This window comes from Lontra canadensis, unplaced genomic scaffold, assembly GCF_010015895.1.
Source record: "Lontra canadensis isolate GAN:19392208 unplaced genomic scaffold, GSC_riverotter_1.0 scaffold14, whole genome shotgun sequence".
NCBI lineage: Eukaryota > Metazoa > Chordata > Mammalia > Carnivora > Mustelidae > Lontra > Lontra canadensis.
Window position 1 is genome coordinate 26691132 of NW_022631008.1, and position 21849 is coordinate 26712980.

At 40.4% G+C, this 21849-nt stretch overlaps 1 protein-coding gene across 4 annotated transcripts in view; it reads right to left on the reverse strand.

Annotated features, from left to right (window-relative positions):
• Positions 1 to 2542: 2542 nt before the first annotated feature.
• The window catches only part of CDK19 (cyclin dependent kinase 19), a 163878-nt gene continuing 144571 nt past the window's right edge, over positions 2543 to 21849 (reverse strand). For 2 of the 4 annotated variants that reach the window (XM_032858318.1, XM_032858316.1), the window contains 8 exons: positions 19700 to 19831; positions 15389 to 15532; positions 15151 to 15220; positions 10672 to 10744; positions 10166 to 10263; positions 9176 to 9254; positions 8199 to 8465; positions 2543 to 3245 (listed from right to left, as the gene is read on the reverse strand). In XM_032858318.1, the coding sequence (XP_032714209.1) occupies positions 3114 to 3245; positions 8199 to 8465; positions 9176 to 9254; positions 10166 to 10263; positions 10672 to 10744; positions 15151 to 15220; positions 15389 to 15532; positions 19700 to 19831 (995 nt within the window). In that variant the 3' untranslated portion in view covers positions 2543 to 3113. The remainder of the gene's footprint in view (positions 3246 to 8198; positions 8466 to 9175; positions 9255 to 10165; positions 10264 to 10671; positions 10745 to 15150; positions 15221 to 15388; positions 15533 to 19699; positions 19832 to 21849) is intronic. The other 2 variants (XM_032858319.1, XM_032858317.1) reach the window with 1 other exon arrangement.

A 21849-nucleotide genomic window follows, 5' to 3' on the forward strand; every position in this document is an offset into this window, starting at 1 on the left:
TTGGTTTTCGTATGTTACTGCACGACCTACTATCATCACAAAGATTGCTTCAGCCTCTTAGAAACAGCCTCTACCTTACCCTGGAGCTGGCTCTCCTGAAACTAGAAACCCTTTTCCCAAACACACAGCTCACCAGAAAGCTAATTGGAAACTGATTTGTAATATGGAGGGCAGAGAACCTTCACTTGTATTCCTTCCTTCCTTTCAAATAACTTCCCTCAGTTTGGGTATTCTCATGGGCTTGGGGCAGGGGGCTCCCTGCGTTCTCAGGGAACAAGACAGTAATGCGTCTTCAAAGAGAAATGAGGTCATTTGGGGACCACAAAGGTGAATTTTAACCTCAAAAGGCGTCACAGAGCTCCCTCGAGGTCCCACAGTTTAGGGTCCATAAGAATGTTAAAGGCTTTGTTCCCCTTTGCAGGGAAAAGGAAATCATGAGTCTTAATTATTTCAAGGGTACTGGGCCCAACTGGCACCCCCAACTCCGAGGCAAGAACGAGAAGAAAAGGGCCAGTAACCAGCACAGTGACCAGAATAATGCGGGCATCTGCCTGTATCCTAGAGAACACCATGGACTAGAAAAACGGGTGGTATCCCCTCAAGGTTTCTGCATCAGTTCTGCCAATAAAATTAGCCATCTGCAAGGAAAGCAGGGTACTCCTGTGATTACATAAGCACGTATCACAAGAACAGTATATCAAAGTTGCTTATAAAGTATGAAGGGGCGTGGTATTTTGGTCTACGCCCGTAGGTGGGCTTTCCTCTTATTAACTCTAAGTGCCCCCCACCCCCGCCCAGGGCAGCCAAGGAGCTTCTGTTTTCCCTGTAATTTCCCACAACCACTTCAGAAGTGCATTCTGCTTATAAGGGCCACCAACTGTTGTTGAGAGGCTGCTGTGAACATTTCAAAGCTGCATTAATGCCTGTTGTGATATTTAATCGCTGGCCTTCTCTAAGGTCGATAGAAACCTCTCGATAACACTGTCTATCACACAGCAGCTTTGGAAATGATAACCCTATCCAAGTGAATTTAGAAGTAAACAAAAGGACCCTCGTACTCTTACAAGCCAGTCCTCTCATCCCAGGAGAACTTGTGGTCGTGGAATGGATCCTAAGCTCCTTAAGGACAGGAGTATGTCTTGCCCTTTGAGTCTCCCAGCCGGAATGGCCCTGGGCACGTGGTGATGGTGCAGTGAGCAGCTGATGGCCAATAACTCTGGACAGTGAGGCTTCAGGGCACAGGAAAGAATTTTATACAGGCAGCTATGTTATGCAAAGGGCTATTAATTTCCCATTAAAAAAAAAATGGAAGGGGTGAATTACCATTGAGACAATCAGAAATTCCTTCCAATGGAGCATGCCAACTGCTTCATCTTCCGTGTTCATGAGTGTCACTATATAGCTTCTATTATTAATAAGCATTATTATGCTGAGATCAGTAAGGTCCTTGCTGGCTACAGTATCACATTAATAGTGCAAAATGTATACTGGCTTCTGTCTAAAATCTTATTTGTGTATGGACCCAGAGTATCATAACCAGGTAGATAAGTTCACAAATAGTTTTAAAAAAATGCATATAGCTTGCATATACAACAATCAGCTATTTCTTCTAGCTCAAGAAAACATTTTAAACAAGGCTGGTGCTGCTAGTAGCATTCAGAAGAACACAAATTTCTTGCCCCTTACATTACAACGGGAGCTCTAAGTCTTTACATTTCCTGTGACTCTGGGAAGTGAGGGGCTCCTTTCCCTGGCTGAGAAAGAACTCAGCTTCTAATTCATAGATCCTGGAAATGTATAGTCGTGTATACTATCTGCCCATAGTTTTTTAGGCACAATTATTAAGTTTTCTCCTAGGGGCAAAGAAAGCATTCAGTGCAATGAAAAGATTCTTGATAGAATTAAGTTTCAGTTAACAACAGCAAAATTATGCATACATAATACATCCTCGAAACATGAATAAAACCTAAATTTTTAACATGCTTTCAAAATAGTCACTCTATGTCTAATGCAAATATGAATGGAGAACACTGCTCTTTATTTTAAAAGCAGGTTAAGTTGCAAATTAATTTGCAGGCTTCTGTTTGAGTACTCTTGATTATGTAAGAAAGTTACTCAAGCTAACCCCCGATGTGAAGAAACCAGCAGTTCTTTAGAGAAGCCAACTTTATGTACAATACACACCAAAAGCTTTTCCTTCAAAGGTAAGTAACACATCCTTTGATCGACGTTACTCCTTAAAGAAACCCTAGTGCAGTTAATACTCTCTTCTGCTTTCTGGTGTGGGGCACCAGAGGGCTGCAATTCCTCAAAGCTCTTGAAACCCTTTTTAAGGTAGACTTAGCTACATGACGGTTAAGTGAGAATTCTTCAGAACTGAATTCTCTTCAGAACAAGGTGATTCTGGGAACTAAGTTCCATATGAATGATTGATTATATAAAAACTAGCACATACTTCAGTTCTTCGTAGCATAAAGCACAGTAACTGTAAAGATCTAGGCTGTTTTTGGTTGTAGGTTCCCTCTGTCCCATCATTTGTCTTTTTTTTTTTTTTTAAGACCTTCCCTGAAACTCGATAAATAAAAACGTAATAGTAAAGTACTTTGGGACAGTAACAGTTCCTGTTTAAGACTTCCATGAGCAAAACAGTCATATTCTGTGAAAACAACGTAGTGCTTTAAAAGGTGCATTTTTACCTGTGTCGCTAGATCAGTTCATGACGTATAAAACTATACACCGCTGGAGTCCTGTTTCTAAAACATTAAAATCCTATTAAAAGAGCTTTGAAAAGATAAATCATAGTGATTGCTACAGCATGAGAAAGGTGCACCAGGAAATCCTTCCAAAAAATGCTGAAGGTTACAGAAGTGAAGTGCTAGGATTAGATCAGACGCTGGATGAGAGTCGCAATGGAACACATGCGGGGACAGGGTGCTGGGGAAGCTTCACAAAGATCTTCTTGAAGTCCATAAAGAAGACACATCAGTTAGTTCTGCAAAAGTCAGGATGGAGTCTTCCTAAGTGGAGGAGTTTGAGACGGCATCATCGTTTGCATTTTTTGGTTCTTTTCAACGCTGACATCATATTGCTGGAGTCTGCGCCCTAGGCCGCGGTCAGTAGCGGTGGCCCGGGTGAGACGGGTGGTACTGCGCGCTCTGCTGGGACGAGGACGAGTAGCCGAGGGTGCTCTGGGACTGAGAGGATCCCTGAACGCTGCTTTGGTAATTCAGGCGAGAACTGGAGTGCTGGGGGAAGGAAAGGGAGAAAGGGAATCACTGGGGGAGGCACAGAATGGCCGAGGGTGTTCATCCCGACAGCACGCGCTCCTGGTTCAGATCCACGGTAGCGGACAGTGGATGTAAGCTCGTTAATACATTATGCATATTTGAACCCATGGCCTGCCACCACTGGGACAACATGTTTTGGCAGGCATGAAGCGTGGCTGGATTTCTTTGGGGCATAAACCTCAGTGGCAAAGAAAGGCAGAGGGGAAACGCAGGCTGACCCCTGCTCTTGATACTAACTCTGCTTAGCTGTTCTTTGTGTGACTGAGATTTGCAAACAAGAATGATGTGGCACTGGGGCGCCTGGGTGGTTCAGTGGGTTAAAGAATGATCTGGCACTGAGTTAATGGTATTCGTAATATATCTGGATGTGCTGTTAATGTCCTCATAAGAAACAAGACAGTGATGATTAAGAAGTCATTTCTAGGGATGCCTGGGTGGCTCAGTTGGTTAAGCAGCTGCCTTCGGCTTGGGTCATGATTCCGGTATCCTGGGATCGAGTCCCACATCGGGCTCCTTGCTTGGCAAGGAGCCTGCTTCTCCCTCTGTCTGCCACTCTGTCTGCCTGTGCTCACTCTCGCTCCTCTCTGACAAATAAATAAATAAAATCTTAAAAAAAAAAAAAAAAGTCATTTCTAGAGGCACCTGGATGGCTCAGTCATTAAGCAGCTGCCTTCAGCTCAGGCCCTGATATCAGGGTCCTGGGATCGAGCCCCACATCAGGCTCCCTGCTCGGCAGGAAGCCTGCTTCTTTTTCTCCCACTCTTCCTCTTGTCTTCCCTCTCTCACTGTCTCTCTCTCTCTGTCCAGTAAATAAAGAAAATCTTTAAAAAAAAAAAAAAAGTCATGTCTAGAGAAGAGAATTTGCAGAGGTGGCGGCTACAGTGGCCTCAGCAGCACCACCCATACGACAAAACACAGCAGGACAAAACATGGGCGGGATGGGGCAGCAAGAAGTGCGTTGTATAAACCTCAGGTAACATTCATTTAGAATGAAAGAAAAAGTTCATGCATGAGAATGCCCTCAAGAGAAAGCAGAAACAAATGTATTTCAATTTAATGTTTATTACCTTAAATGAAACATTCATCTTCATGGTACCAAGAGCAAATACGAAAAATACGTTTAAAAAACCATCTATAGAGGCACCTGGGTGGCTCAGTCAGTTAAGTGGCTGCCTTCAGCTCAGGTCATGATCCCAGGGTCCTGGGATGGAGCCCTGAGTTGGACTCCCTGCTCCACGGAGAGCCAGCTTCTCCGTCTCCCCCTGCCTGCTGCTCTGCCTATTTGTGCTCTCCCTCTATCTCTCTGTCAAATAAATAAATAAAAACTTTTAAAATAAAAAACAAAATATCCTCTATAGAATAAGAACACCTGTCTAGTTAAAGATACGCATAGCTGGAACCAGTGTCTTTAGCTAAGCTCGGAAGGCTGGTTTTTCCCATGAGCAAAGTGGGAAAGAGCTTACTAATAAAACCATTACTCAGAGTAAAAAATGTAAATGACCTTGTGGTCGCACTGAGGGTTTAAGGAAGGACATATCAGCAGGGTCCCCCAGCTCAGTGTGCAAAGGCTGCCAAACCGAACTTGGAACATCTGGTCTAAGACAGCAGGGCCAGAAGATAGTCTTGGTGAAAAACAGCTCTGCCTGGCTTCTTCCCTGTTACAGAACTCTGGCTAGTTGCAGAGAGCAAGATGGAGTCACTCATGTCAAGCAGCCACTAAGGGGCCCGCAGCTACCAGATATTGCCAAAACCAGCACCAGCTGATGACACTGCAGAACTCATCATCACCAGATGCAGGGGAGGCTGGCAGGGGCCCAAGTCTCACTAAGTCCCTCTAGAAGGGGAGAATTTCTGCAGCACACTGTCCCACTCCTCAGACACCAACCCCTCTATGCCCGACCACTTCAAAAAGACACCTGCATCCAAAGGTTCTGCCCAACTGATCTCTGAAGAGAACTGAGTGCCGAGAGCAGACCCGGACTGGACCGAGACCTCATCTCAACCGCGCGCCCCCAGAACTGACTTCTGGTTTGGTTCGGCAACTTCCTACCCTCTATTCTACCTCGTTTGTTGTGTGACTTGTCTTACATTCTGCTCTGTGTGCCATGTGAGGAGCCAAGGTAATCGTGTGGTGAAAAGTCACCAAGTCTGGAATCCTGCATCTGGTTTACAATGATGTGAATCCTGCTTTGTGAGTGAATAAAGCCAACATCGTGGAAAGACGCAACTTGGGTCTGCACCTTCCTGGCGTGCTCATCACACTAGATGTGTTAGTGTAAGAAGCCTTTCAGGCTTCCAGATTCCCATGTTTTATTTTTAAGTTTATTATGAAAAACATGTTCTTTCCACTCACAATTGCTAGGCTGGCTATGATCACTTTACTTTAGCAGATTAGATTCAGCACGAAGGTTCCTCCACACTCAGCAAAGAACAAACATGTTGAAATGTGAGTCATGCGTAGGTGCAAGGGGCCCTCCCACCTCCACATCGCACAACCTCCCCAGCTGAGGCGCTGCAATATCTACCCATTCCATAGATCACGCTGTTTTATTTTTAAGTGGATAGCATAGTATGGGAGAAAGAAAAGCAGCTTAAAGAATTCTTGGATTTAAAAGGAATACAGTAGGGTAGTAATCTGTCCGTAATGGACTATTATTCTCAGGTGAATATAATACAGTCAGAGACACAAAGATGAACCAGTTTGTAATAAAGGTTTGGTGCTCCCATAATAGGAATAAACTACTGTTTATTTAAACAGAATTTATAATAAAATTCAAATATGTTCATGACTACTACCCAAATAGCAAGCTGTTTTCAGTACATCAAAATGAAGCCTTGATTAGTTTCATTGTGTTTAGAGAAGAAAACCACAGGCCCAAATGGCGTCACTTAGGCCAAATCACCAAACCAGAGCTTAATACCAAATCTAATTGCAGTTTCAACTTTCCCCAGAAATGTAGTTTACCAGGTCAGCTAGGAAATTTTCTGATGGGTGCCAAAGAGTCTGCCACCTGGGCCCTCTCTCTTCCCCCAAAGGAACAGGAGGTAATTTGCATGTAAGACCCCTGCTCTCTCCCCCTAAGGGAAAGTGACCCAGCCTGGAACAATCTTTTCTACTCTTTAGCTACTCACTTTCTTACCCCGCTTTCCTTCCTAGAAAAGCCTTCCATTTTATACAACTCCTAGGAGCTCCTCTCGACTTGCTAGATGGGATGCTGCCAAATTCACAGATCATTTAATAAAGCCAATTCGATCTTCAAACGTACTCTGTGGAATTTTGGTTTTTAGCCTGTGGAACCAGTGTCAGTGCTAGTGTGTACACCCCTGCTTGCACAACTCTTCCAAAAGAAGTTTTCGAAGAAGACGTTGTGTGATAACACATTTGAGGGAGCTATTTATTATGTCTTTCTCATTAATGTTTCTCTTGATTCCCATTCCTTATCAGTGAGTTTATGGCTCCCTTGCCTGAGGGCTTTTTGTTTTTTTTTTTTAATCTCCATCCTCTTTCTCCTCTTCCACCAGAACCCTGAGAGTCTATTTTTTTTTTTTAAGTTTTAAGGGTGTTTTTTTTCTCCCCACCCCCACCCCCAACTTCCTAGATCTTAGCTGGTTATTCTCCTTGAAAATGAGGACTTTAAAAAAAAACAAAGAAAGAAAATGAGGGTTTTGTGGGTTTTTTGTTTTTCATTTTTGCAGTATTCCCTATGGTTTTCACAGGTATTTTTACCTCCCTCTTCCCAAATACTAATTATCCTTAGACTTTTTTCCCTTTAATTTCCCAAATTAGTAGTACCATCCGTAGAGGCCACTTTTAGACAATAGGCTCGAGCAATGGGAACTTGATCAAGGCAAAAGGGCCCACAGCAACCCACTGGCTGAACACAGGCCCCTCAGGGGACCCACCTCAAGGATCCACAGACCCCAACTGATCAGTGCGCTACTTACAACCAGGCACAGCGGAAAAAAGGAGAATTCCATAGTCACCATACCTCCTCACCTTCCCACTTTTAACTACAGCCCCTGACCCACTGCCTCCTGGCACACAGCCACTCCTGTGCTGTCCTCCATGGCTCCCTGGTGGTATACTCAGTAAACTTCTATCTCCTTTGTTACCCTTTCACCACCAGGACCACCAGCTGCCACTGGTTTCCACCCATCCCTGCCCCACACTTGGGAGCCCCCCTCCCATCGAGAGAGACACCACATTTAGACAGATACCACACAACTGTAGGGTGTTTTTTATCTTAATAATAAAAAGTATCTTGAATTCTCAAAAATACTTCCAGTGTGACTTAACAGTGATTTCTGAAAAGTCTCAATCTTAATCCCTTTCTATGTTTACATGGCTACTTACTGATTATTTCCTCTCAGTGACAGCAAATCTTTCTCAAGTATGCAGCTTATTTTGTCCAAAATAAGCCACCGCTCCTCTCTCTCAGTTGCTTATCTAGTTATCTTTTTCTGACCCAAAGCTGACAGGCAGCTAGAAGGATAATAGGAGAGATTTTCTTTGAGGAGGGAGATGCCTGTCTCACCTTCCCTCCTTAGGAAGGCAGGGAAAACAAGGCAAGAATGAAATGTTTTGCAATTACATGAAATAAGATCAAAAAGTTCATTTTCATATAATGACCTAGAAATAGGATTGTAGCATTTGTACAGTCGAACTTTAGAGTTAGGTACTACTTCTGGGTTGCCTGGGTGGCTCAGTCCGCTGAGTGTCAGCCTTGGCCTCAGGTCCAGATTCTGGAGTCCTGCGATCCAGCCCCTCTGTGGTGTTTCCCACCTGCTTCTCCCTCTCCCTCTCCCCATTGCTCAGGTTCTCACTTGCGCTCACTCTTTAAAAAAAAAAATCCGGCTTCCCATTTCACAAAACGTGTGGCCGTTAACAAGAAAAAAAACCAAGTTGAGTACCTGATAATCTGAGGGCAGAACAGGTCCGCCTGAGTTTGCGCCCGAGGGCCCCAGGCGGGGCTTCTTGTTCGCAGGCACCTGACTGAGGCCGGAGTCCTGACTGTGCTGCAGGCCGGGCCCTGCGCCCCCGGTGCCCGTCCCAGCCCCGCCCGCAGTCCCATTGGTCTGCGTGCTGTTCTGCTGCGGTGGGGGGTTCTGTGGGGGGGCTGCCGCCTGCTGGGGGGGCGCTGTGGGCTGCTGATGTTGGTTCTGCTGCTGCTGCTGATTCTTGGAAGAAAGAGAAACAGGTCAACTCGGTATGGAACCACATGAACAGGACGGTGCTTTCTTTTCCTTTTCCTTTTCCTTTTCCTTTTCTTTGTAACAGGACACCACTTTGAGAACTTGATAACGCACACCTGACTGCTCACTGAGCTGGACTAGGTGGGACATGCAAGTACCGCAGCTGGGGAACGCAGCATCCCCAAAGGCCAAGAGTCCCGAGTCCCGAGCGGGATTCAGTCTCTGAAGTTCGTTTAGGATTGCGCAGTCATCGTCCACCCCAGTCCCAGACACCCCGCTGGAGAGCATGCGGCACCCAGGAAGTAGTTCTGCACTCTTGGAGCAGTAATGGTCTCCATCATGAGTTTGGAAAAGCAGAGGAAGAGGGGGAAGGCCTGATATATTCAATTACCAGCTAAGAGAAAGATGCTTTGAAAGCAGGTGGCACAAAGCGATGGTGATGACACCCAACAAACAAAATGCACAATTAAGAATTGGGGAATAAAACAGGCTCTAAAACAAATCAGAGGTTCATTTATCTGTAAACTTATTATATTTCAAATCACAAAGTACAGCTGCAACCACTTAAGTGATTTAATTAATACATACTTAATTAAAGGCAGTTAAATACACAGGAATCATTAAATTATACTTCCCTAAATTCTTTCTGCCTCCTTTACTCTCTGGACGTGAAGCATATACTGTGTAGCTTATACCTTGTCACCTTTCTCTTCAGGTTCATCTTCATTAAGGAATTCTCGTTTGGGGTATGGAATCTGGCAGCCAGCAAACACACTACAAAATCATTTAAAAAAAAAAAAAAAGCGAAGAATATACATCATGGCCTAAAGTCTACAATATCAGTGATCTTGTTAACTTGAAATTCCATTTTTTTCCTTAACATATTTCCCACTCTTCATCTATAACTACTATTTGCTAGATGCCTCCCAAGACAATTCAAGCAAATCAGAAAAGAATTTGTGGTGTGCCTCGGTGGCTCAGTCAGTTAAGCTCCAACTTCTCATTTTGGCTCAGGTCATGATCTCAGGGTCGTGGGGTTGAGCCCTGTATTGGGCTCCAACCACGCTGGGCATAGAGCCTGCTTAAGATTCTCACTCTCCTTCCGGCCCTCCCTCCCCTCTCTCCCTCTCTTAAAAAACAAAACAAAACAAAAAAAGACTTCATTGTCTACATTTTTAAAATATTTTATTTATTTATTTGAGAGAGACAGAGATTGTGAGAGCGAGCATAAGCTGGAGGAGGAGGAGAACCAGGCTCCACACTGAGCAAGGAGCCAGATACGGGGCTCGATCTCAGGACACCGAGATCACGACCGGAGCCAAAGACAGATGCTTAACCGACTGAGCCATCCAGGTGCCCCTGTTGTCTACGTTTTATACCCAATTGTATAAACTCATCTGGCTGAACTCATCTGGCTGACTGATCTAAAAGTCCCACCTGTTCTCAGCTTGAGCTTTTTTCTGTAATACCAAATAATGGTGATCCCTAAAACACTTGTTTTCATTCACACCTCTCTATCGCTTTGCCTGTTTCAGAATACACGCCCTTTCTCTTGAGGACTTTTTCTCCAAGGCAGTATTCATGGAGAACTTCCGTAAGGCTGCGGTAAAGTGTTCTCTGACTTTCAGCCACCATCAAACACCCTCAACCTGGAGCAGAGGACACAGAAAACGTAGGATACATACTCTAATGTTGGCAAGGGGTCCTCCTGAAAATAGGGATCCTGCAGAGCCTGCTCCGAGGTAATTCTCTTGGTGGGATCCATAGTAAGGAGTTTCTGAAGCTAGAGTAACACATAAGAAATTGATAGCAAGTGGAAAGATCACTTATAAGTCAATGTGTTGACTTTTGTATAAATGTCTAGCAGGATAAATATCAAACACCATTTTGTGGAGCTCACCACGCTATTAATGCGCTGCACGCATGTATGTGAGATTGGCAGAAATCATTAGTGTTAAAGCCCTTTAAGAATGTAATTTTTTTTTTTTCCTGCTGATAAATCACTGGGAAAAATTAAGTCTAGAAGTCAAGGGGGACATCTCAAAAGAAAAAATGTTTAACTTTGCCTCAGCATCCACCAATTTCTTTTTTTTCTAAAGAGGAGGAGTATCTAAGACAATTCCGTGGTGAATGGAACGAGGTTGGCCTGTGCCACAGACCCGAAGTCCCCGTCTGGAAGACAGGCACCTACCAAGAGGAACACTTTGCTGTCAGGCTTGACCTTGTGTTTCTCCATGTACTTTATGAGGCTGCTGTTGGCGTACCTGCAAAACATGACAATCACACAACACTGGGAACACTCACACATTTCATAAAATGTTTATTACTGAAGTACAGTTTACACAATTTGTATTTTTTAACGGAAAGCTCCCAGATTGGTTTTCCTATAAGGCACATGTTTAGACCATTGTTTTTTTCTGATTAATCAAAGAACACATAACCAAATATTGGTTATGTGTGAAGAAGCAGAAATCGTTAAACAGCCCACGTAAGAGTTTCTATTGTTAATGATGGCTTTGGAAAACAATTATACATTAACCATTAGAGTGGAAAATGTGAACGACCTAAAATCTAGCAATTCCTCTCCTAGGTACATACTCTAAGAGATTCCTTTGTGCATGGATATCACAGGATACATGAAGAAGAATGTTCTTAGCAGCATATCTATAGCAGAAAACACTGTAAATAACACAAATGTCTACCAACTAAAGAATGGCTACATTGTTTTATATTCACAGAATGGAATGTTACGCAATAGTAAAAATGAATACAGAGTCTGCGTGGGGAATAAAAGCAAATAAAAACAGACTATAATATAATTTATATAAAGTTCAAAGATATCTTAAACTGGAACAATAATCCATTTAGAGATACAAACATCTGTGGCAAAACCAGAATAAAAAACATGGAATGAACAGGAAGGCAGGGTAGAGGGTACACAGAGCACTTCGGTAATCTTAGTAATGTTCTATTTCTTCTGTTGAAGGGTGAGGAGAGGACTATTTGTTTTATTATTCTAAAAAGACTATGTATCATATTTTTGTCACATATGTTCTTTCCTAAATATGAAATATTTCATATTAAAAAGGTAAAAAAATAAGTAATATATATGTTTATGGTAGAAAATTTAGAAAATAAAGTATAGAGAAGAAAACTGAAATCACTCATGGTCCAGCCATTCAGTGATTTAAAAAAAAAAAAAAACACAAAAAAACCACTGTTGAGATTTTGCTAATTTTCCTGTCATTTTGGCTACATATCTATATATAACACAAACACAGCAGGGGTTTGTTTTATTTTTATAAAATTGGGATCATACTAAACAAACTGTCCTACCTCTTTTCACTTAATAATAATAATAATAATGTTTCATAAACATTTTTCCTTGTCTAACGCTACCTAAACTACTAATCTGCAATGGTTGTATATTCCTACTGTTACTGATGTTGTTTGTTTCACAACAGTTAAGACATATGGGTCCTTGTAGGTTAATCTGATCCGCATAGTAGGAGACAGTGCTGCACAGCCTGTGAGAATCAGAGACCCCTTCCAGATCCTGACTCTGGCATTTACCAGCTGTGTGATCATGGGCAGTTCATTAACCCCTGTGAAAGCCTTAGGTTCCTCCTCTGGAAACTGAGGATTATAATCATACCTATCTTACAGGGTTGTCGTGAGGACCATATGAGAAAATGCAGGTAATGGCTTAGCACCAAGCCTGACACATAGTAAGGAATTAGCCATGCGTGGCTGCTCTGATTGCTTCCATAGGAAAAATTCTTGGATTTATTAGGTCAAAGGATACGTACAGTTCGAAGTCATTTGTTTGTGCTCTAGAACCTTGCTACACAAAGCCGGCCCTCAGATCAGCAGCATGGGCCCCTGAGAGCCTGCATTTTTAACAAGGGCTCCAGGTGATTTGTATGTACATTAAAGTTAAAGAAACACTGAGAAACAAGGAAGCATGCCCATTTTATCATACCCTTGCCAACCCTAGGTATGTTCATTTTCAAAATCTCTGCCATGTATATTAATTTAAAATTTTCTCAGGGTGCCTGGCTGGCTCAGTCAGTAGAGCATGTGACTCTTGATCTCAGGGTTGTTAAGTTCACGCTCCATCGATCATTATAGAGACTGTTTAAAGATAAAATAAAATAATTTTTTTTTTACATTTTTGCTCCAACACCAGAAATGTTTTTATTAGCAAGGTAACCACTAAGTTTGTTAATGGGAAGAAATTTTAAAGTTTATATAGAAATGGAGTTTGTCTACATACACATCTTTGGACTTTATGTTAAATCAACTGATTTCCTGGGTTAACTCCAGATTCTAAGTTATTTGTTTCTATCATAATATTGGGCCATGCTTACTGGAACATTCAATTTAAAAGTCAGCTTAGAGATTTCCTTTTAGTTCCACTTTCACCTTGCCTTCTACTGAGCTAATAACCCTGGATAGATTACAGAAAGTCCTATTCACTATCCTTCTCAATTCACTGAAGAGTAATTTTTTGGTTCTTTTCATCTGATATAATGAAAGCAAGTTATATTACTTTTTATGCCATTTCAAGTCATGTTTTCTGGAATTTTTAAATTATATTTTACTTTAGTGACTTGTATGTACTCCATTAGATTTAGCTAATTTTTAATATATTCCTTTCATCTTATGTATCAGCAGTCTGCTTTCCCTGGGGTAGAACCATTTGCGTTAGACATATGGGCTCTTATCACTGAGCTTTTCCTATTACTTTTCCAACTGAATTTCATTTATCTTTTAAAACTTCTCTCCTTTTATTTCTGGTTACTGTAAACACTATCATTTTATGTGAAAATTTTCCTTTGGTCTTTAAACACTAAGATAAATGTTAAGTGCTTACATTAATTTTCTCCATCTTTGATGTTATTAGCATGTCTTCAATTACTTGTGCCACTTCCATTAATACCCATTTGACAAGTAACTAATGAGCATGAACTATGTGCCAGGCCCTGGGGATACATATAACAGTGTATAGAGTAGACACAACCCATACCATCTAGAGGGAAAGGCAGGTGAGCATTGAAAAGTGAACTATAGGGCAAAGTCATCAGTGCTGAGAGAAGCAGCAAGGATGCTACGGGAGTACCAAGGGGAAGTACCTAACTCAGACACAGAAGGTCAAGGGAGACCTCCGCAGGCAAGCAATGCCTAAGCCAAGACCTAAAGGATAAGGAGAAAGGAAAAACAGGAGTTAATCCGAGGAGTTAAAATGAGTGGGAGGAAAGTACATCCTAGACTGAAGGAACAGCATGTATAAAAACCCAGAGGTCAAAAAATAAGCTCTGGGTTTTTCAGATTCTTAAAGAAATGAATGATGTCCAGGTTACAGAATACAAAGTGGACAGTGGTTTAGTAGATGAATTAAGCGATCCTTAAGAATTGAGAGCAGCAGTGAAATTAAGAGCAACTAGGAGACCAACACGATCCAATTTGCTTTTGGCAATGACTGCAGTGTAGACAATGAGTTGGAATAAAGTTTGGAGGTAGAAATACCACTTGGAAGGCCACAGCAGGATCCTAAGTGAGAGGTGGGGGTAGTCTGGACTGAAATAGTGGCAGAGTAGATGGAGAGAAATACAAAGAACTGACTAGACTTAATAACTGTTTCTACCCCACAAGGTCGATTGGGAGAGAATGGGATAAGAGAAGGATCAGGGATATCTCAGCTCTTGGGCTTGAACAACTGGGTGAATCATGGAGTCATTTCCTAAGATAGGAAATACAGCGGGAGGACAGTGTGGGATGATAGAGGATGAGTTCAATTTTGGACATGTAACTTAAGTATTTATGGAACATTCAAGTTGGGATTCCATAAGGCAATTAGACAAGTGGGTCTGGAACTTGGAAAAAAGAGATCTGACTCAGATGCATAAACTGGGAGTTATCAGCATAATCAATGGTAAATTGTGGCCAATAAAATCAGAGAAACTGCCCGAGGAAAATGTCCAGAGTGAGAGGAGAGCCCAAGAAAGAACCTTGAGCAATACACGTGTTATCTTTAGGAGACAGATAGAGGAAAAACACCCCACCGGGACCATTTACAAGAACCGCCAAAAATGAGGACTGCCATTTCCTGCTTTGCTTTATCAGGTCTGCTTTTGTTCCTACAAGCCATCCTGTCCTGAAATCTTCCTATTCAGTTCAGAGAACCTCTTTCGCCTTTTCCTCCAGGCATGTGTATTGATAACAAACTCCTCTCATGCTGCTACCTTTATTCTCTCATTTCTGCTCAGTATACACCAGTGTGTTCTACTTAGCTTCTGGGCCATGCGTTTGTCCTTCTGCTATCCTTCCTGGTTGCCTCACCCAGCATTTCCGTCACAGTCATTATTCAGATAAAGATAAAATCACAGTTGCGGCCTTGAACTCAACCCTCATTACGCTAAAATAGGAGAGATGTTTAAACACTATATTGACCCTTAAAATTCTTAAAGGTTTGTAAAATACTACAGCCTAAGCCTGACATGTACATTTGCAACATCTGGGACATCATCTTTCAATCAATCAAAAGCATAATTAATATACTAAAATCTAAATTTTTGGTTTAAATGCTAATCTATATCTGTTTTTTAAAAGGATTAATTTAAATATTCCCACTGAAGTTACTACTTATATTTAATATGAAATTACTTACGTTGTTCTTCTAAAGTCTTTCTGAAGTGTGGGGTATTCTGGCATCTTTCTAATATCTTCCCAATCTTTATCTTACAAAAAAAATATCGAATATTATTATAGAACATAAGGTTAGTTACATAAAATAATCTACTTATTTGAGCTTAAAAAATACATAAAAATACTCAAAATTTGCTTTTGAAAATGAATTAGTTATGAAATATTACTCCAATATTATTTTGAAAAGAAAAATAAATTACCTGCAGGAAACCCCATGACACTAAATATCCGATCTAGTTGATCATGATGAAAGGGATTGCTTGTTTTTATATCTTCCTGACGACAGTGAAAAATAGGTTCTGAAGTCAACAATTCAGCAAATATGCAACCTATTGCCCATATATCTATGAAGGCAGGAAAATATTTATTATATTTCTTGGGTTATAATTCCTGAGTATAATCACAACCTACATATAAAAATACTTTTCAGTGATGGAATATATACAGTTTGACAACTATATTAAATATATATATACATATATATATATATGACATGAAATAGCTGTATCATCACATAACAGATTAAAAGCCAAATAAAAAACATTTACTTATAAATTTCCTAAAGAAGATACACTTGGGAAACTCAATTTACATTTACATGAATTTACATTTAGGCAAAAGCCTTTCTAACAACTATTAATAATGTAGTCACTAAAGCGTTCAACTGATCATCTAGTGCAAGGTTAAATACTCATGACCTGATAGACTAAAACAATATCAGCATCAGGTTTAGTGATATATTGCTTTTTTAAAATATATTCCTTTAAAACAACCAAATGAATAACGATAGAGCATAATTTCTGATTTGTGAGTAGAGACAGTACAGACCATAAAAAATGATTTGGAAAAACTCAACTTTTGTTGAGACTACCAACTTCAACATTTTCAACAAATTGTAAGATCTAGAAGCTGATAAACACAAGTATCTATAGATACAACATGACACCCATAGAGATCGATTTTATTTGAATATATTCACTTGGATTAAGCTCCTCCAACACTCCAGGACAAAGTTAGGGATCTTTAAAAGTTTAACTATTTTAAATCACCAGTTACAGATTATTCTATTCGGATTTTACACGTTGAAAACTGTAATTTCAATTCTGACTATAATATTATATTCACAACGTTTTGCCAAATATATAAGTGAATTAATTTCTGTAAGATATATATTCATACTTGCCCACTTAAATAAATGCTATTTAACATTTTTTTTAAATGCACAGACCACGGTATAGGATAGAAAAGCACAGTGTTCAGTAGCCTACTAATGTGGGAATCACATACTGTAGAGAAGCTAAATAAAAAAAAAGTCTGATTATGTCCATTAGCTAGAATTAAAGTTGGTATGCTATTTCATAAAACAAACTGCCAAATGACAAAAAAAAAAAAACCCATAGAGTAATGTCTTACATAGCTGACTCCATTCAGGAGCGGCTTCCTTTCATGTAAGGTAGACTTCTGGATAATGGAAACATACCCCTTCAATAATCGTTTTTTATTACACTATTACCTGCCATCTTAAGAGGCTATAAAATATAATTTAATCTTTCTTAATGACTCAGAAGCATCCTCCTAAATATCCATCATGAAAGAGTAGAGTAATAGGACTCTTCAGTATCTACTTTTAAATTGTTCTCTCTCTCCCACATCGCTTTGTTGTCACTCTTGCCCCTGATGTAGCTGCCTCTGACACAGTCCCATCTCTCTTCCTGCTGGCTGCCTCTGCTATGCAGTCAACTGGGACTGGTACTGCATGTTCCTGGTCATGCCAGTTCCTGGGTTGCCTTCCATTTAAAGGACGGAAGCCAGGATCTAGATTCCCCTGAGAACTGCTAAGAGAAGGAACCTCAGGGTAGCAGGTAATGTTGAGTTCTAGGGTTTCTTCCTTCATATTACCCTCTAATTTTAAATGGTCATCTGGCTCTTGTATCATCTATAACATTTCTCAGCTCTCCCTCCTTTGTCAATGACTTGTTCCTCCCTCCCTCTACACACACACACACACACACACACACACACACACACTCACACATACACACACACAACTGTTGTCACTCCCCTCCCCCTCTAAATGTTACTCCATAAAACTTCACTGATATCAAATCATCAAACTCTTATAGTCTCTGAATAGAAATAATACTCCTTTCTGACATGAACCAGATATGGAGGAGAGTAAGAATAAGTGAATGCATACATATTTATTATATTTATAATGTCTGCTATGACTATATTTGAAATCTAAAAATTACTGATTTGGGGATTTTTTTTATCTTTTTTCCTAATTTCTATCCAGAATGGATAATAGCAACTTGACTAAAATTGGAAGTTAGTGATTATATTTTTAATCTTTATCTGTAAGTTGCAAACTGGTTTAAATTCAATTTCAGTTGTCCCTGCTCTAAGGAAACAGGAAATACAGTTGATTTCCAATTCATACCCAATTATCTTTATTTCCCCCCCCACCAAAACATCTAGTTTTATTTCAAGAGTAGAACAGTTAATCAGAAAATATTCATAGAACTGTGCTTCTCAAAGTGTGGACAAAGTATATGGACCACATACACAGAATCATATAATGGCATTAATCAAAAATGGGACTTACTACCATGCGTTTGCTCTATAAGAATCTCTAACAGTAGGACAGACTTTGGTGGGGAGTCATTTAGTTCAATGGAAGGTTTTGGCAGAATGTGCCTTTTCTTACTGGAAATCTCTCTTTTGGCTATAGACTGTATGGAGTTTGGTAGGAGCCCAGCGCATGTGGATTTCTACTGTTATCATGTCCTCTATCCCTGCCTTATGTCCTGGGTTATCTCATCATCAGGTCTACTCTGAGGCACTGCCTGTTACTTCCCGGTAATACACCCTTTCTCTGGCATATTTTCAGTCTCTTCCTATCCCCTTGGTGCCTTCTGAGATTGTCTAAGAGACTTCACTGTTCATGACTGAGAGATCTAACAGAAAATATAGACATAATTCTAAAAGTTGCAAAGATACAGCTCCCCAGCGAAAATCACTCCCTAGAATGTAAGCAGAGTCAGGTTCTGATTTTAACCCCTCACTTGAGAGCACTCCATTCCTTCCCTCTGCTTGTGTGGTTCTCCCCCCTCCAGCCTTCACAGACAGCTGCCGTGGGCCAGCCCGACACCAAGAGCATGGCCTGGGCGGCCTCCGAATGGGCCTTATTCTGGGCTCAGCTGCTCACAAAAGTGTTGAGGGTCGGTCTCACACTCCCCTACTGTCAAACACTCATAGGCTTTTTCACGAATCTAATAAAATCTTTCAGCAATATTCATAAAGTATAACAAAATGCCAGCACCATCCTGGCATCTCAATCCTTGGACAAAGGATAAACGTGTGCTGGGCGTCAGAATTCTGCAGAAATCAAATCTCCTGATGAACAAGGCCATCACTATAGTTTAATCTTTGTTACTCCTTTTGCCCACAAATAGGTTAATGATCGGTCTTTTTCAAACGTAGGAACTACCTTTGTCGTTCTTTGCATGCCATCAGGCTTTTTATAAATTTAACAGAGAGGCTTGTGCTCATCTATTTTTCATAATTTTATACTTTTATAGTGCCGTAATTCAATAGAACTTAACCAGAGCAGCTAAACATAGTAAAAAATGATACTAATCTAATACCAGTAAATGGAAAATTCAACAAAAGGGAAATTTCAAGAAATACAACCTGGCAGATTTCGGTACCTTATAGAACTAGCCCATCACAGTGAGAGAACTATCTACCCTTCTCTGTCCTCCCTTTTTAACCTCATTTAAAGAAATCTCGAGGTTTGAGGAGAGCTCGCTCTTCCTGACTTCCCCCAGTTCATAGCTGGGCCCTCCCGCGGGCACTGGAGTGATCAGGTAGCAAAATCCCTGCTGTTACTGTTCAGAAGCAGACTTTAAATCCTATAGAGAGTGTGTTTGTAACAGGTTTTCTTACACATTTTTTCACTTAGTGAAATGGCAAGATGCTGAGCACAGCTAATGCACCCAGACTCTATTTCCTGCTGTAATGGGGAAACCGCCATTCTGATAACGGTAATGGCAGGAGAGAAATATTAGTCGCATTATTTCTTGTTGAGGGAAGGACTGACTGACTGATTTTTCCCCAGACAGAAGGGGTTCTCTTCCACACCACACTTTGCCTGGTTTCTGTTTTTCCTTCTGTGGAGAAAACAACTCTAAACCTCTCTCCAGTCCTTCTGATCAATGGTAGGTAAGTGCAAAATAAAATTAGCGCGTTATCATTTCCATAGCAACTCAACAGGATCAGATAACTCTATTCTCTAACAGAAAATGCTTGCTTCTTTTTAAAGAACCATTTCTCCTATAAAGTTAAAAATCCTAATCTACCAGAATATAATATCTAGGAATACAGAAAACAATGGGACTTTTGAAAGAAGTATAAAAGTGGTTCTTACAAAGCAGCTTCGTTATTATTATACCATTTGGTATTCATGATAATTCGATGCTATGACAGTACATCATTTTAGACTAACTTACCAATGGCCTTTGTATAATGCCTTGCACCAAGCAGAAGTTCAGGAGCCCGATACCAAAAAGTCACAACTACTGGATCCAAATCTGCCAGTGGCTTTAGAGGAGAATTGAATAATCTGGCAAAACCCATGTCAGCTAAAAAAATGGAACAAATTAAGATAAAACTCAATTTGGCATGCTACTAGAACCATGCAAGGTTGAGGACAATAGCCACTAGCCTTATAAAGCAATCCTTTTCCTCCCTTTTCCACCAGGGGTCTGCACCAGGCACCAGATCCCCCCCCTTCAGAGGTAGGTATTACTACTGTGCCTATTTTACTGAAAAGGAAACTTAGGCTTAAAGATAGTCTGACTTGCCCAAGGTCATAGCGCTAGTAAATGACACAGAGTCATAATGAGAATCCAGGTCTGACTTCAGACCCCTGGCTTTCAGAAACATTGCAATAATCTTAAATTATTTTATAAAATCGAAATAGTCTACAAGTTTCCAGGATTAATTACGACCCCTGTATGCCTGTGCATCTAAAGACTGACTGTATCTCAGTTTGGTGTGAGCTGGAGTTGTCTCATGGGCACATGAGAGCCAATGTGCACACATTTCTTCCCAATTCTGAATTCACTGATGTCATGCTGGTGACTGGAAATTGGCTATGATGGAGTATCTGCATCCTGAAAAACAGCAAATGCTACAAACTGGGACTTTTTAACCTCAGAGAGTCACTGCTGTATAATTACCAGCACATCATAAACATGTTTCCAAGAACATTCCAAAGAATATGTAAGACATAATTTGTTATAATTCAGGATTTAACAAAGGTCTCTATCAAAGCTAATGGGTTTAGATTAGAGATGTACACAAGTAGTAAAAAGAATAGTTATTACTATAATAAATTCCTGGAGACTATCTAATTTTCTTAATATTTCATAAAAAACAAATACCTTTTATCTATCAAGCACTTCAGAGTTTAAAGATGGTTTTCACATATATCATCTATCACTTCATCTGATCCTCATACAAATGCTGGCTTAGTAAGTATTTTGTTCACCACCTCTGAGATGAAGTTCTAAAGCCCATGGCAGTGAAATGACTTGTCCCAGGTCACAGGGATAGACAGTAAAAATGTACTCAAACCATGTTATAATTTAGCACCTGTATTCTTAATCATTGATCTGACATCCAACAGACACGCCCATGTCACAAAGGTAAAATCATGAGAATAAAAGACCTCTATGACTTGAAATACATAATACACACAGTATATTTTGATTGCATAAGGAATAATGTACATTCTGTAATAGCACATTAAGGTTTCAACTATAGAGAATCATTTAATCTAAAACTAACATGCTATGATATATACACGACAATTTTAACTTAGAGTGATTTTGTTTTTTTGGAGTTTGAATAGTTTACAAGGCTTTCTGAAAATGCTTTGGAGAACACAGGTCATAAAACAGAAAGCTATCCAAGGAAGACTGTGCTATGCCTGCTCTTTCTTAACTAAATTGTCCTAGAGCAACAAAAACATTCAAAATCATTCTACCAATATTACGCCTACTTAAAGCACCGCTTTATGTATTCAATAGATGCTGATTGTTACTGATGGCAAAGTTATATGAAAAGCACGTATTTTTAAGTAAAAGCTGTATTTCTCCCCTTATTCTCTATCTTCTTAGTTTTATATAAGCCTCATCGATTCGCTGTCAGATGAAATTAAGTCCAAAGGAAACAATAAGCATTTTTCGAAAATAATTTTATCATTTGAACTTTAAAGGAGTTTCAAACCCTTTCTCAAATAATCAGTACTTTAGGGGTGCCTGGGTGGCTCAGTGGGTTAAGCCTCTGCCTTCAGCTCAGGTCATGGTCTCAGGGTCCTCAGATCGAGCCCCGCATTGGGCTCTCTGCTCAGCAGGGAGCCTGCTTCCCCCCCGCAACCCGCCTACCTGTGATCTCTCTCTGTGTATCAAATAAATAAAATCTTAAAAAAAATAATAACAATTAGTACTTTAGACATAAGTAACCAGCCCAAACATTATTACTAACAGTTGTTTCCCTAAAATTAGATATGAGTGAAACTGTCCAATTCAATGGACTGCAGAAATAACATTCTGGTGTGAATGCTAATTAGATAGTATCAAATGAAGGAGAAAAA